General features: G+C 42.2%; 1 protein-coding gene across 3 annotated transcripts in view; it reads left to right on the forward strand.

Annotated features, from left to right (window-relative positions):
- Positions 1-16,708, forward strand: part of GABRB3 (gamma-aminobutyric acid type A receptor subunit beta3) — a 225,224-nt gene that overhangs the window by 186,133 nt on the left and 22,383 nt on the right. For all 3 annotated transcript variants that reach the window (XM_007458429.1, XM_007458428.1, XM_007458430.1), the window contains exons 5-6: positions 8,563-8,645; positions 11,255-11,392. In XM_007458429.1, coding sequence (XP_007458491.1) covers positions 8,563-8,645; positions 11,255-11,392 — 221 coding nt within the window. The remainder of the gene's footprint in view (positions 1-8,562; positions 8,646-11,254; positions 11,393-16,708) is intronic.

A 16,708-nucleotide genomic window follows, 5' to 3' on the forward strand; every position in this document is an offset into this window, starting at 1 on the left:
CGGAAGAATTAATATTTTTTTAAGATGACAATACTACCCAAAGTGATTTACAGTTGCTATGCATTCCCTTTAAAAATCCTGATCACATTTTTTTCAAATGGAAAACTCCATTCTAAAATTCATATGTAATCATACGGGACCCCAAATATTCAAAGCAATCTTGAAAAAGAAGAACAAAGTTGGAGGTTTCACGTTTCCTTATTTCAAAACTTACTATAAAGCCATGGTAATCAAAATAATGTTATATTTGCATAAGAACAGACATATAGGCCAATGGAATAAAGTAGAGAGCCTAGAAATAAACTCTTGAGTATATGATCAGATGATTTGCATCAGGGGTTCAAGACTATTCAATGCATAAAGGAGTGTGTTTTCAACAGATAATGCTGGGAAAGCTGGGTATCCTTATGTAAAAGAGTAAAGTTGGATGCCTACCTTATACCATATACAAAAATGAACTTGCAATTGATCAAAGATGTAGTACGTAAGAGCTAAAAGTATAAAACTCAAATGGACAATCCAAATGTCCATTAAAACATGAATAACGTATATACATACAATGGAATATTATTCAACCTTAAAAAAAGGTTTGGAAATCTGGTACATGCTACACCATGAAAACATTATAGTAGGTGAACTAAGCCAGACACGAAAGAACAAATGTGTGATTGCACTTATATGAAATACCTAGTATCAGTAAGAATAGAAGTTGCCAGGTTACCAAGTCCTGGAGGAAGGGGAGAATGGGGAGTTATTGTTTAATGGGTATAGTGGGGTTTTTTTTAGATGATGAAAAAGTTCTGAATATGGATAGTGGTGATGGTTGTGAATGTAGTTAATACCACTGACCTGTACACTTACAAATAGTGAAAAAAGGTAAATTTTGTGTTATGCATATTTTACTTTAACTAAAAAAATTCTTTGTTTCATATTGAATTCTATTTTGTTCACTTGAATGCTCTTTGTTTTTGTTCTGTTTAATAGAGCTCAGTTTCATACTCATTTTCTGTCCTGTACCTATCATCTTCTCTGTGTTTTCAAAGCTTTGTCTTCTTCCTCTGCCCTTAGGAAGGTTTTACAAGTTGGCCCTCTCCTTCCCACTCTGACTGTGGTCCCCAGACCAGCAGCAGCAACGTCATCTGGGAAATTCAGAACTACAGACCTACCCCAGATGTCCTGCTCAGAATCTGCATTTTAACAAGATCCCTCAGTGACTTGTGTCCCCTCCGAGTTTACGAAGTCATTCATATCATTAAATGACTTTCAGCTGTGTAATTCTGCTGTCTCTGTGTTCAGTACAGATTTCAGTTCAGCACTTACGCTCGGATTCTTTGCATTCTTTTCTCAGTTTTACATCATCTGTCTATGCCTTCATCTCAGGCTTTTCTTTCCTTATGTCTTCCTGTCCTTGTTTTAAAGAGAATTCATGCCTTTTGACAACCAGACCAACATCTTCCCAAGTTTTCAACTTTCATTTTGCATGCTTGCATACTTTTCATAGAACATCTCTTTGTTTTATTCATAATGTTTATCCTTAGATGAGCAGATCCATGGAGACTAAGTGATATTCTAATGAGACTTTGGATATGGCGACCTTGGCCCCCTTCTGTCTCACACTCACATTGGAAGCCTTAGTCCCTAGGATACAAATCTGAAGATTGGGTTAATGCTTTCCCTTTGTTATGCTTAATTGCCATTCTTTTAGGGTAGGTCCTCCCCTCAGACTGCTGGTTAACCCACTGAGCCATGAAGTCAGATGCAATGTATGATACTTTGAATAGTCTTGAATGACACCTTCTACTCTGGCCTGCTTGTTTCCATGCCCTGTGGATATCTGCTTCTAGCTGCAGTGGCTTTTCTTTGAGGTGATAGGTTGTGTGCATTTGACTTTGTCGTCCAACCACTTTCAACTAGGGAGTGTGTCCTGTAAAGCTATGGTGGCGAGGGGGCCGGAGGGAGAAGGAGGCTGGGGGAGAGGGAAGGGGAGGGCGGGGGAAAGGAGAGGAGAGAGAGAGTTAGGGAGGGAGAAGAGCTGGCAGGCTGCATTAGCAGGCAGGGCCAGGTCTGTCACCCTGTCTGGCTCACGCTGTTTCTCACCCTTTCCGATGGAACTTACCGTGGTGATGAAGATGTTCTAAAATCTGTACCATCCAGTACAATAGCCACTAGCCATAGGTGACTGTTGAGCACTTGGAATTTGGCTAGTGCCTTAGAGGAACTAAATTTTTAATTTTATTTAATTTTAATTAATTTATAATTTAATTATAAGTAGGCACATGTGGCTAGTGGCTACCTTTCTAGATATAAACCCCACACACACCTCCCAAGTACCATCATTAGATCCAGATGGTTGGGGAGATTCAAAGTCTCAAAGTACTTTTTTGATTCTTTCAAAATATTTCCTTCCTTCCTCTTAGAGAGTTGAACCTAAGTATTTTCCTTGAGACTCCCTCAGTCATCCACCCTGACATTTCTGTTCCTGTCAGGTGCTTGAGGATCTGGCACATGCTTTCTTTTGGTTTTGGTTTTTAGCATTATTGCTGGTTTTGGCCTTTGAATTGCTTTATCACCATATTGTTTGAAAATCAGGAGGTGGCCCATCTCATTTGCCTAATGTGTCTACTCATTTCACCAAGATTTATGTTCCTACAATGCTAGTGGATTTATGCTGAAATCCAGAAGTAAATGCTCCCGTTGTAGGAAAATACTATCTACTAAGGGCTTTGCTATCTTATGGCACCCCTGAGAAGTATCAGGTTGTGATGTCCATTTATTTATAAGATAATTTATGCTTTTCTATGTGTGTAGTTACTTGTGTTGATTGTTGTATCTGTTATCTATGCCCACAACATTGTTGCGTAACAAACAGCTGGAAAGCCTCAATGTCAAATGATAATGAGCGCTCATTGCTTGTGAATATGGGTGATTAATCAGCACCTCTGCAGATTCTGGCTGGTTCACCCACAGGCCCAGGGATGGGTGGTCTCTGCCCCTTATGTCCGTACTCCTCCTAGAACCAGCAGACTTATATGAGCGTGGTTTTTTCACAGCGAAGGCAGAAGTACAAGGGGACCAGAAACACAGAATGTCTCTTGGAGGCTAATCTTGGGACTGTTAGTACACACATTCTATTGGACAAAGAAAGGCACAAAGTTGGCCCATGTTCAGAAGGGGGCAGACAGCTCCTCTTTAGTGAGAAGAGCTGCAAATGACATGGCAAAGAGAGTGGATACTGGGGAAGATGAAGGAATGGGGCTGCCAACACAATCAACTTTCTACAGCAATTTTCCCAGCAACATCCTCAACGAATCTGCACAGCAGAGGCCTTTGGACATTTCTGTGCGTGTATCTTCTTATATTCATTGTAAAATAAAACAAAAATTGGGGCAACTTCAATGTTGGTTTATGTCCTGTGCCCTCTCCACATTGAATAATAAGCACTTGCTTTAGAAGGATGCTTGGTCAGTCTGAATTATTTGATTAGGTCCTTAATCCTAGCACCTGAATTTCTATTCTTGGAAAAATGATAGATGCCTCCACTGCCTGGTGCACCTGGGGTGAAGCCAGGAGTGGAGATGAGTGTAAGTTACCTGAGAGCAGTTGCAGAGGGCTAAGTGATTACCTGTAAGGCAGTACCCCAGGTGTGCTGCTGTCATGAGTAACAACCATTGCCCAGGGTTCTTGGACATTTGGACATCCCCAGTACAAGCCAGAAGTCACACAGGAGGTGCTGCTAACTTGCTCCCGGTCCTGCTAGTTTGACAAGATTGTGATCAAAGGGCCAGAACTCCACCTATGGCTGCATTTTGCTGCAGTCCTCACAGCCGTGGAAACTATAAAGCTTATGGGCATTAACATCAGCCTGCTAAGGACTCATTCTGCAGCTGAAGGATTCAGAGACCACCAGGATGTCAGCACATAGAGTGTCATCCAAGCACCTTTTTTTTTTTCGTACATAATGGAATATATGATTTTTATTTTTATTTATTTATTTAACATCTTTATTGGAATATAATCATCCAAACATATTGACCAGGCTCTCAGAGGGTCAGTAAACATTCAAAGTCAGATCTCCTGCTGGGAGTGCTTGCAGGAGGGTGGGTATCCCCTCTGGCTCTTAGATTTGGGGGATTGAAACCAAGAAGGGCCAAGCCACCTCTTTTCCTTTCCACATTTTGCTTGAGTTCCACGCTGTCTGTTAGTCCAGGACACCTGCCATGTGCACGTGGCTGCGGTTCTAGGCACTTATGACTGCAGGGGACCAAGCCCTGCTCCAGGTTCCCCAGAGGACAAGCAAGGTGCCTGCAAGTCAACAAATGGAAGGACATTCCAAGGGTAGATGGTCCTAAGTATAATGACGATACTAAAATGGGTGATGAAAGGAGAGATAGCGGGGCTGAGATACTTTAGTTCTACAAGGCCTCTGAGAAAGCTAGTCAGGGACATTTTAACCTCTGTTCTCTCTGGTATTTACTATGAATCTAAAATATTCATATAAGTGGGGAAGAGAGTGTGTGCATTGCCTTGTGATTCACTGTAAGCGTGGGTCCCAGGATCAGCCCAGAGTCCCCCTTTCCCAGCAAGGACAGAGAGAGAGCAGTGTCGTACCTCGGCTGACAAGCAGGCATACTACCACCACCTAGTAGCTGTGTTCCTGAGCAGCCAAAAGCGATATTTCCACCACAGCCTCTCCAGGCAGTCTGTGGAGAAATCTGTGTTTGTGGGATGACACAAAGAGTTTGCGTCTGCCCCTGATATTCTTTTTAATTGGTGGAAATTTTAAAATGGAAGTGCTGATACCAAAGTAGAACTCATAAGCTTGATATAATTGAGACAAAGTTAGAACCCTTTGACCTGCTAAAAGCTGTTCTTCCCAGGAGTATTTTCTAGATGGTGTCCAAAGATGGCAGGTGTCTCATAATAGGATTTTAAACTTGTTGGGATGTTGCTGCCCTTATAAACTTCACATTTATTCCTCGAATTTTCATACTTTTGACTCTTAAACATATCTTCAGGGATATATCACTTATAATAGCAGGACTACCTACTAAACTCTACCCTGTTCCACAATGGGCAAAATATCACTGCTGTTGCAGCAAGTGTAGCCTTAAAATATTTATTTTCTCCCCTTACGTAGTATATTTCCAATTTGTCATACATATGAGACATATACATGTATATGATCTCTGTGTGTATATATATGTGTGATCATATATATCATATATATATATACATATATATATATAACATTTTTCTACTGAATTCGCTCTTCTTTGAAAACAAGAACCTCATTCCCTGAGTAGGCTTTTAAAAGTTGAATATGTTTTGTAGTTTAAGGCAGAAGAGGTGTCAAGGAGGTAGATGAGTGAGTGCAGGATTCAGGCTGCCTGGATCTGAATGCCACATGTGCCTTCCAGTAGCATTGTAAATGTTGCCAACCTCCTTACTCTTTCTGATCCTTGGATTGCTCATCTGCAAAATGGGAAGAATAACAATACCTCTATAATGTGGTTGTTGTGAGATTAAATGCATGAGTATTCAATTGCTGAGCACGGAGCTGGGCCCAAAGCAAACTCACAACCAGCCTTACATAAAGTTCAGATGTGACTGCATGCTACGACTGAAAACAATGGATCTACTGGAGAGAATTCCTCACACAATATTTCTTATTGACTTCACCACTATTTCTTAGAAATAGGAGTGGAATTCTCAGCTTTCAGATGGAAGTGGAGCTAGAAGTTGGTTAAAGTCTTTTCTCAGGGCAAATAAAATTGATTAGAAAAAAATACAAAAGGTGTGTGTGTGAGTGCATGCGTGTTGGGGATTATGCAACTAGAGCTCAAATGTCACTGGGGCTTCCCTGCCCTTGGTCCATCTCCATTAACTAGGCTTGAGTTCTCATTCTGCAGACTATGAAATACCCTCCTATGGTTTCTACAAAGTCCCAGAGGTGCAAAATTTGGTCATTTCACTCAGAAGGTCCAGTCCCCAAACCTGTCATGAATTTAGCCAATGTGGATGATGGCCTTGTGGCTCGGGGAGGAGTTCTGGCCTGCTGTCCCCTTCCTGACCTCTTTATTCCCCCCCTTTCTTTTTTTCTTGCCTTTCTGTCCCAGTGGCAAAAAGACCTCTTTCCTTCTTCCACTGTGTCATGAGTAGGCTCTTATGACTTACTTTCCACCATAAGAGGGTTTTCTGTGTATTTCTTCCATAGGAAGAAGAGTAGCACATAGATGTCTATACCTTATTCCTCAAGTCAATAGGAATAGGGCTCCATATGATAGCCAGTATGATACCAGAATGAGAAGACAGGACAACAGCTGTACTAAAGGTACTCACCAATTCTACTAGCTTCATGCTTCCCACTTCCAATGATTCCTATGAAACACTCTACATAATATCACAATACATGTGAGTCTCCAAACAGTTTGGATGTGTGTGTGTGCACTTGTGTGCATGTATTTTAATGATGATAATTGGGAATAAATAAGGAAAAACAAACAAAAAATGGTAATCTCAGTTACTGAGTCTTCAAGTGAATAGGTATTAAAACATGTAGGAAAATTTAAAAATTTGAACATTTCCAGTAGAGATCTTTTTCTCTTATTTACAAAAATTTGTAATTTTAGCAGAACTTTCTTCTAATTTTGCCTTGTAGGCATCTTGTATGGATGTTGGGTTGACAACCTGCCATAAAACATGCCAGAATTTCAAAGTGCGAGGCTGGTTCTTCAGTTGGCTAGGAAGTCAGATGATGTAGAAAAATATACCAAAGAGCTATGTGTTGACTTTGGATAGAATGTAATCCACTCTTTGGAATAATAATTGGAAGTGTTATGACATTTGGAAAGGACACAGTTTCATCATTGGTGTGGATCTTATAGCATATGTCTGCACGGCACTTGCATGCTATTTGCAAAGAAAAAATTAGCGTTGTCCCATGATTGGCAAATAGGTTGACATTTTCCCTCACTGTTCTTCTCAGTCATTGAAAAGTAGAACTTTCCTCAACCTGCCGCTTAACCCAATGCTAATAGAAGGACATGCTTTACTCCTGTTCCTTTAACACTGGCACTTAGGTTCAGTGAGACAAGCCCAACATAATTAGCACATGACTGGTGTCTGATGGGTGTTTTGGAGCAGAACTTGCTCATGTTGCCTGAGTGGTAGGAGGTTTGTTGTGAGTGTTCACATGGAAGGCTGTCTATAGAAAGCTCAATACTGGGCTTCGAGAAGGGTGGAGTCTAGAATGTGGCTGGGATTTCAAAGTAAATCTAGGGATCTCAGGAGAAGACATTCTCACTTCTTCCTTCTTAAGATTCACCATTTAATGAGCACAGCCCAGGCCGCCATTTACACATCTTCCACATCAGCTTTGAGATGCTGCTCCCTGAGATGTGTCGTACATGTCCTGCAAGGCTGTGTGCTGTGGCCCAGGCTTAGCTCTGCTGTCTCCTGAACCATCAACTCTCTGCATTGTCTTCACCTCTGTTATGCTTTCTCATGCCTGACTCTCCAGTTTGAAAATGGCATCACAAGCCTCTAATTCATGAACTTGCAAGTTTAGCTCCATTCTCATCTTTAATTCATTCTCATGGAAGAGAATCCCTTTAGCTCCATTCTGCCTTTTAACTCAGGCCACATCCTATATTCTTGCTCAACTAATGGTTGGCTGTGCTTGATTCAGGGACCCAGCCCAGTCTGGTTAGCTGGGGCTGTGGTGCAGAAGGGGTGGGATTTCGAGAAAGAGAATAAAACATGGTAGCCTAATCGTTGCATTTTCAACAGAGGCTTTGGGTAGTTTGGTTTCCCTAAAATGAGTCTTTCGGCAGAGTAGGAAATGAACTTGACGTTTCTGGAAGTGTTTTATCTCCATGTACAGTGGGTTTAGCCATTGCACAGCAGAGGCTTAACCGTCCTTAGGCCACGATATAAATTCTTTCCAGGGCTGCAGCTGACCTCAAGGGAAGCTAACCCAAGTTTTCATTCATAATCAATAATATAGAAGCCAAATATTCTCTTTGAAAAGGTAGATGATCCTGTGGTGAAAAGCCCTGGAGCATTAGCCCAAAAGGGAACTATAATAAAACAGAATCAAATAGAAGCTTGGCTCACATTTCCAGAGTGCAGCCTGTGGATTGGGAACTACTTGAATACTTCACACTGAAAGTCAAAGAATTAAATTGTAATCTAATCAATGTTGTTACCATAGGTAAGTTTTCCCTGTGCTACAAAAGTTAGAGCGTCACTAGACAATGAGGCAGAATAAAAATTGAAGACAAGAGCTTCCTAAGAAGCCCCTTTCTCTTCCCTTGATTATCCAAAGTCAACAAGTTTGCATGAATAGTTTTATAATTATATATGTATTGCTTTTTTGGATAAAGCTGGCCTACAGTATAATGAAAACTTGTCCATTTAGTATATATCATGAAATATGTTTAATCAGGTGTGCTTTGGGGAAGGGGTCCTACCTGAGGGTTACTCAGTGTTTATCTAGAAGCAGTTTTTCTGCTGTATTTCTTATCCCATCTTTAATATCTGCCCTCACTCTGTGTGTTTCAGAATCACCACGACCGCAGCATGCATGATGGACCTGAGAAGATACCCTTTGGATGAGCAGAACTGCACTCTGGAGATTGAAAGCTGTGTGTATCTGTATTTCTTTTTCATCCACTTTGTGTTTTAGGCCTTTTTATCATTATTTGGCATGGCATATATAATTTTCTTGACATAGTTTTTAACTATCCTAAAGATTAGAGGTTTAATCATCCACTCTGCAAATATCACTTTCATGACAGAGAGAGGGCAAGAGAAAGAGAGAGACAGAGAGAGACAGAGACAGAGGCTCAGTATAAAAGAATCCTCCACTCTGATCTGACTAAGAGAGTCTGTTTGCTGTGCTGAAATAAAAGAAGACAAATGCTCTCCATCTCGACCCCTTCAGTGAGAAGAGAGCAGATGCCGAGAGGCGGTCCCTCACAATGTGCTTCATCAGGCACAAGTGGCTGTACTCCTGGGACCCTCTGCAGTTGGAGTAAACCTCATTTCCCATTAGGAGCTCAGCTTTACAAGCCAACTATTTCTACATCTTGGCAATTTTCTTCAATTTGAAGAGTATTCAGATGCCTTATTGATAATTCAGTGTTGAGTGATAACTTCTCTGCGAGGGACGAGAGCTGCAGCCACGTAGTCTAAGAAGAAAATGTCCTCCTCCCTGACCTGCAACCCTGGCATATCCGGATATGGCTGCTGCCGTTGTGTCTTCTCCTGACCCACCATAGACTGGTTTATCATTAGCCTCAGTTGGATTTCGGGTTGTCGGTATTTGTATTGAATTTTGGGGGGATGGCAAATGACTTACTTTGCAGCACATTCGATACATGTATGGTGAGAAGTGAATGCCTTGGTGAATGAACACACTGGGAAGCTGCACTGGTGGCAGGCCAGTGTTTAGACCCCTCACTGTGCCCCTCACTTTCACACGGCATCATGGCCCTGCTTTCTGAGAGCTGTGCTTTCAGAAGGTGAGGGACGTGAGATCATGTGGCATGATGCATAATATATTTAGTATGAAGGCTCAGGGGAAAGATGATGGTTTCCCAATAGTTGAAGGGCTACTTTAGGAAGTTAAGTAGATTCTGTGTGGCCAGAGGACACAACTCCAATGAGTTGATGAGAGTTTCAGGAAGGCAAATTTGGGATCTAAGTGAGGAAGCAGCTCCTATTCCAACTGTGAGCTGTGGTGAGTGGCATTGAAGAGTGTAGATTCTGTTTCTTTGATGTTTAACCAAGGTGGAGGATGGGCAGGAAGGTCCATTGTCAAAGAGATTTCCTCAGAGTGTGTGAGGTCCCTCCCCCTCAGAGAATTCACGATTAAAGCAGTTGAACAGAAGAGGGATTCTCCCAGTTTTTTGGTGACCTGACTACACACATGTGCAAAAGTTTTTATTAAAGTCAAGATGCAAATGTATGGAAGAGTTAGCCACTTGAAGATCTGGATGTCCCGCTGGGGGGCATGTAAGCACTGGGCACAGCATGCTGATCTGAGCTACAGCCAGAAGGCCAGAGGGGCTGGACTGGGTGGGCAAGGGAGTGGGCGTGGATGTACTTAACAACGCACACAGGGACCAGTCCTGTGGGTTCTTGGGGTCCTATTAAGGACTTTGGACTTGTTTTGCTAATTGCACTGGGAAACATTTGAGTGCTTTAAGCAGAAGAGTGACTTGGTAAGATGTGTGTTTTATTAGTGATCGCTGTGGCCGCCAGGTGAGAATGGAATGTAAAGCAGTCGGAGGGAAGGGCAGAGACAAAAGGTGTGCCCACCGTGATCCTGGAGGTAGGACAGCAGACGGGCCCAGGGAGCCAGCAGGGGCTGTGGGGGACAGTCATCCCCACAGCTTTGGTCTATTTGTTTGTCTAAGGTCAGATATTTAGTATCTGCCTCTTGTTGTGTTATATGTTCAAATCAAAAAGTCTGTTATATTCATAGGCTACTTTTCTACAGGCGTGAGTTTTAATTTTCCTTACCGCTAAAGTTGACCTAATTCTTTAGAAGACTCCTGGGTGCTACAAATAACATCAGACACTATTGTCCTATTTAGTCATTCTCGGAAAGCATTGATTAATTACTGAGCAAGCGTGAGACCATGCCAAGAGTTGGCTTTGGAGCTATAATCTGGCAAATGACCACTCCTCTTTCTGCTGAGACCACTGCTCAAATCTCTAAGGGCCAAGAGGGTCCCTACAAAAGACGCTTCTAAGGATGGCCAAGCTCATGGCCAGGAACACCTCATGACACCATCCAAAAATGCCTGACTTTATCAAACATTGATTGGTCAAATTGACCCTCAGTGTTTTAACTTTTTAATAATTTTTGAGAGAGCTGCCTTTCTAGAATTCTTCATACTCAACTTCTTACTTTTTCTTCCAACTATCTTATTCAGTGCTATGAATATGTTTTTAATTCATTTCTGTGCAAAGTCGAGGCCAGCCCTACAATTAGGCTTTGCAGACAGAACTTTGGTCAGCGCACTCTGCCTCCACAGTTTCTCAGCCTGGTTCAAATCGGACAGCAGAGGTAACATGAGAATATTCGAAAGTTAGTTCTTTGATGATGCTTCTTTTCATAGACAAGCACATCAAACAAATTTACTTCAAACATGGGCAAGCTGTTACTTCCATTTTATTAGTGACAGTTTCTTTAGACAAAATAATGCTTCATTTCTGCCATGTCCTTGCTTCCCTCTCCTGGCAGATGGCTACACCACGGATGACATTGAATTTTACTGGCGCGGTGGTGATAAGGCTGTTACTGGAGTGGAGAGAATTGAGCTCCCACAGTTCTCCATCGTGGAGCATCGTCTGGTCTCCAGGAATGTTGTCTTTGCCACAGGTGAGTCCTGCATCCCCTCATACTCCCTGGAAAGATACTGGCTGCCTGGCCATGATGCTATCATTGTGAAATACCCTGCTGCTGATTCACAGTGCTGAGTCATCCAAAAAAGGACTATCATCAATATTTCATCATTTTCTCTACCCTTTTCTCTGTATCTAGAGGGGATGGATAAGCTTTGATGGGTAGGAAGGAGCACCTGACCAGGAGATGCTCTCTGTACTGGTTATTGAAAAGTTAAAAGACTGAGGGTGAATTTAACCAACCCTTGTTTGATAACATAAGCAGCTTTCATTCTGGGCAGACAAGAGGCCACTGATGGCCGTGGAGGCAGGAAGGAAGGAGAGGGAGGAAGACCTGAGGAGGCAAGTGCTGTGCTGTCAAAAGTAAGAGACCTTCTCCCCACTTCTGGGCTGGCAGTCAGCCCTGGTCCAGGAACCTGGACACCTGCAGTTAGTGATGCCTCTTCAGACATGGTCATCTGCTCCTAATATCATCTGGGAGGCTGCCCTGGCCTGGGTTTCATTGTCATCTTTGTTTCAACTCTCCAAAGACAGAGTGGTTATCTTCTACTCTCCTGTCTGTACTTGCTGAGGTTTTATTAAGTTCCAACCATGTCTCTCACAATGGGAAGTGCTTTCTCAGTGTTCTTACTGAATGCTGTGCTGTAGCTGAGAGAATAAACAGAAGCGCTCTGTAAAGTGTAGGGTATTCTAAAGACCACAAACTCTGGGTGGAGAATTCTCAAGAAAGCAGAGCTGGGATCTCCCATCTTGGCTTTCTCCTGACAATGTAGCTTAAACCACACCAAGTGGGTGGTGGTTAGCCCTGGTCCTGTGCCAGCATTCATGAAGCCTGCGGCCTGCACTCTCTGCCTGTGGCCTCTAGCTTGAATGCCTGTGACCCATGGCCACCTTGAATCCCTTCACCTGGCCACCTTCTACTCATTCTTCAGCTTAATCGAAATGCTCTTCCTCTGTGAAGATTTGGCCCCTGGTCTGCCCACACACTGCCTCCCCAGGCTGGCTTAGGTAACAGCTCTGCATTCCTTCAGTGCTGCACTGACCACCAGTGCCTGCGACTTCAAGGAGACCTCTCCCATAAGAGAGGCCTGTCCTGGGCACGGCTGACCCCACTCCCCGTCCCCTCCTCTTGGGTTGCCTGACATGCTGCGGACATGCAGCCAGTCCGCACTGGGCCAGTTTCTCTCCTCTCTACCTCAGCCTCAAGAACGAAGGGAAGAGAACAAAGTAGAGACAGAAGCCTGAATGTTTTAAGGTCCATCTTCATGGCGGTGCCACCTTCTCCTGTGTTGCAAGACGTCCTGCAAATGTGCTTGCAGTCTCTGTAGAGTACGCACGGAGGTGCTCACCTTGGGTGGGCGGTGAGGCCAAAAGGCACATGGGCTTATGATTAAGGAATAGTTTCCACAACCAAGAAAATTGCCCTGTGATGTGTTGCAGAAAATGATTTATTGCTTTTAAAACTGGATTTCAAACTGTTCCATGCTCCAAATGATGTGAGCAGAGGTCTGCTCAGAACGCAGGGATAGTCTTGTCTTGGTGTAGGAGTCCTGCCCATGCCTGCCTTTGTCTAGAAGATTGCAGATAGGGCTGTTAGGGCACTGCCAGGAGGCCCTTTTATTGCATTTTCATGCACCCTCCTTGAAAGCCTGATGAGGCGTCTGTGGAAGGTGTGGTGCTTCCATGGGAAACTGCAACCACATAGAATGGCCTTCCTGAATCCTCTTGCTCAAAGGCACTGGAGCCACTTTTTTCTAGGTGCAGTCTCTGTCTTTCTTTTAACTATGTGTATGGTAGAACATATCCTAAACACATCTGGAGAAGATACACAAGATCATGCCCTCAGAATACAGTGTTGAGTCCTCTTTTCTGTGCTCACCAAGTTTCTGCATTCGCAGGGTGTCACCAGGAGCTCCGTATCAGTCAGTTATAAACCTCCCATCCTTCAAAGACCCTGCGCTTTAAAATTATTCTAATTTGCTTACTTATGTAGAAAGGTCATAAGCCACATTGTTACAAAACTATTTCAAAATTAAATATTATACTAATTTATTTTCCTTTACACAAGTGTTCTGAATTAATGAGATTTCAATCAGTAAACTGGACTGAAGGATTCTGTAGCCTGAAAGAGAATTCTCAGAAAAGGGATTAGGAAAGACACAACACTCTGGAGGTTTCTGAAGATGCTCCTTCTCAGGGTCATGCAAGTGAAATTCTGTGGCTGGCCCACCTCTCCCTTGTCCTGCCTCTTTGAGGACCTTGTGAATGGCGTCTTGCTGTGGTTTCCCAAAGTGTAGAGTCCTAATCCATCTCCTGGGTAACATGAGGTTGCAGGCTGCAGGGCAGGGAATACATACAAAAGGAGTCATGAATATTCACTCAATGGCTGACATGAACTAGGCATGGGGCTGAACCCAGGGTCAGAGAGGGAACAGGGAGTGTCTGGTCCAGTGGGACTGCTCACAGCCTGCAAGCATTCAGCAGTGTGCCCCAGATGATATCAGGTAACCTCTTACCTAGTGGGGTGTTTAGCGGGAATTGAACCACAATAAGAGAGCTCGAGTTCAAGAAACAGTATGTACAAGGTTTAAAGACTCAGACCCTGGAGCCAGAACTGCCAGAGCTTAAGTCCAGACTCTGGAACCTCCTAGCAGGGTGACCCATAGTGATCTCTCTGAGAAAAAGAGGACATTGATAATATCTATTTGGTAGGATTGTAGAGGATTACATGAGTTAGTATAAATAAAGAGCCTAGAATAGGGTGAGCACTGATTAGCTTTCATTAATTAAATTGCGTGGGTCCAGGAATGAGGCATGTTTTGAGGAGTCCGAGAATAGACACTCCAGTGGCTGCCCAGAGCTTTAAATATTAGAAAATGCATGACATTATTCTCCTGGATTATTGAGCATGATGTAACTGACTCCTAATTGCTTGTCTGAGGGTTTCTTAAGAATAGGGCTTGTTTGGGGTTCATATTTGTATCCCTAATACATATCCCAGCATCTAGCCCACTCAATAGTTTGAAAACTGCATGGTTGTTGAATTACAAGAGGAAGTTTGACTGTCATTACTAAGTATGTATTCAACCCTAATCAAATGAATCGTTTCTGCAAAAGAGGTACTATATAAATTAATAACATTATATGTTCAAATATTTAATGTACTAAAATATGCTGTTTTAAAAAGAAAAATCCACATAAAACCTCTTTGTACCTGGGGAGAAAATTAAGTATGCCTTTGCCCAGAAGGAGGGAGCTTTGTTCCATGAGTGCATTTTAAAGAAATAACTGAGTTAGTTCACCTCAACAATAATTATTCCATTTCTGCTATGACTCAGCAAATAGTTTTTGGAAAAAATATTTCGATCCCCTTACAACTCAAAAGAAAATGAAGTAAAACTTTATTACTCACTGTGATTTCTAACCATAACAATGGAGTGCTACATTATAATTCATAGCACCTTGTGTTCGAGATTTTTCACTAATGTCCCTGGGAGACTGGTACTTGACAAACAAATTAGCCCAAGTTAAAGTATAGGAAAACTGATGTTCAAGAATGATAATGATTTGACCAGATTTACACAGTAAAGCTAGAAAGGACAGAAATTAATCCACAAGGTTCCTGATATATTTTTTGACAAAGATTTTAAAAACTAATATTTTTAAGCTTTATTTAAATGATTATTTTCCATACTTTTATATACTAATGTTATAAGGGTTGTTACACAGCGTGTAGCTGTTGGGATGACAAACAATGTCTACTGTGCCTGTCCACGGCATCTGTGTCATTCCTTCCCTTACTTCCCAGTATTAATGGGCTGTACATTCTTTTTTTTTAAATTTAATTAATTAATTAATTTATTTATTTTTGGTTGCGTTGAGTCTTTGTTGCTACACACAGGCTTTCTCTAGTTGCAGCCAGTGGGGGGCTACTTTTCATTGCAGTGCATGGGCTTCTCATTGCAGTGGCTTCTCTTGTTGCGGAGCACAGGCTCTAAGCACGCAGGCTCTAGAGCACAGGCTCAGTAGTTGTGGTGCATGGGCTTAGTTGCGCCACGGCATGTGGGATCTTCCTGGAGCAGGACTCAAACCCGTGTGCCCTGCATTGGCAGGTGGATTCTTAACCACTGTGCCACCAGGGAAGTCCCTATGGGCTGTACATTCTTGATGAGCAGTGCTTTTATGCGTTTCTAAAACGGATGTCGGGATTGGAGGCCTCCAAATTCTTAATCCAGGGACCTAGAATTGATTCATCCAATGTCCAGAAATCCTTAATGGCAAGAAATGTGCCTCTGCCTTCCAGTCCATCCTGCATTTTGCTGGCAAATTAGTAGCCATGCAACACTGTTTGCTTTTTTTATTGATGTATAGTTGATTTACTATGTTGTGTTAGTTTCTGGTGTACAGCAAAGTGATTCAGTTATATATTTATATTTTTTCATATTTTTTTCCATTATGGTTCATTACAGGATATTGAATATAGTTCCCTGTGCTATACAGTAGGACTGTATATAGTAGTGTGTATCTGTTAATCCCAGACTCCTAATTAGTCCCTCCCTTACCCCCTTTCCACTTTAGTAACCATAAGTGTGTTTTCTATGTCTGTAAGTCTATTTCTGTTTTGTAAATAAGTTCACTTGTATCATATTGTAGATACCACATGTAAGTGATATCATATGGTGTTTGCCTTTCTCTGTCTGACTTCATTTAGTATGATAATCTCTAGGTCCATCTATGTTGCTGAAAATGGCATTATTTCATTCTTCTTTATGGCTGAGTAATATTCCATTGTGTGTGTGTGTGTGTGTGTGTGTGTGTGTGTGTGTATAGATAGATATCTATAAATAGATATAGATAGATAGATAGATAGATTACCATGTCTTCTTGATCCATTCATCTGTGGACAGATGGACATTTAGGTTGCTTCCATGTCTTGACTATTGTAAATAGTGGTCATGCAACACTGTTTTCACGAAGCCACTTTTCAGCTCCAGAACCTATGATGACTTGCCTTTGCCTGCAGCAGCAATGAATCCAGTCTCCTTCACCGTGGATCCATGTCTAGCTCTAACCTCTCCTCTTCAGTTTAGCTCACAAACATCCCCAACACAAAGCTTTGTTTTAGTTGCTGTATTCATCTCTTCTTCTCTCCTCCACTCACTCCTGCATGCTGCCTAAAGACTTTTGCTCCTATTACAGCCCACATTTGATGTATTCTCTTCCTCTTTTTTCTATTCATATCCAGTACATTCATCAATGGACAGTTGAAACACCATCATCTCTGATTGGCCTT

The sequence above is a fragment of the Lipotes vexillifer genome, unplaced genomic scaffold, assembly GCF_000442215.2.
Source record: "Lipotes vexillifer unplaced genomic scaffold, Lipotes_vexillifer_v1.1 scaffold391, whole genome shotgun sequence".
NCBI classification, from domain to species: Eukaryota; Metazoa; Chordata; class Mammalia; order Artiodactyla; family Lipotidae; genus Lipotes; species Lipotes vexillifer.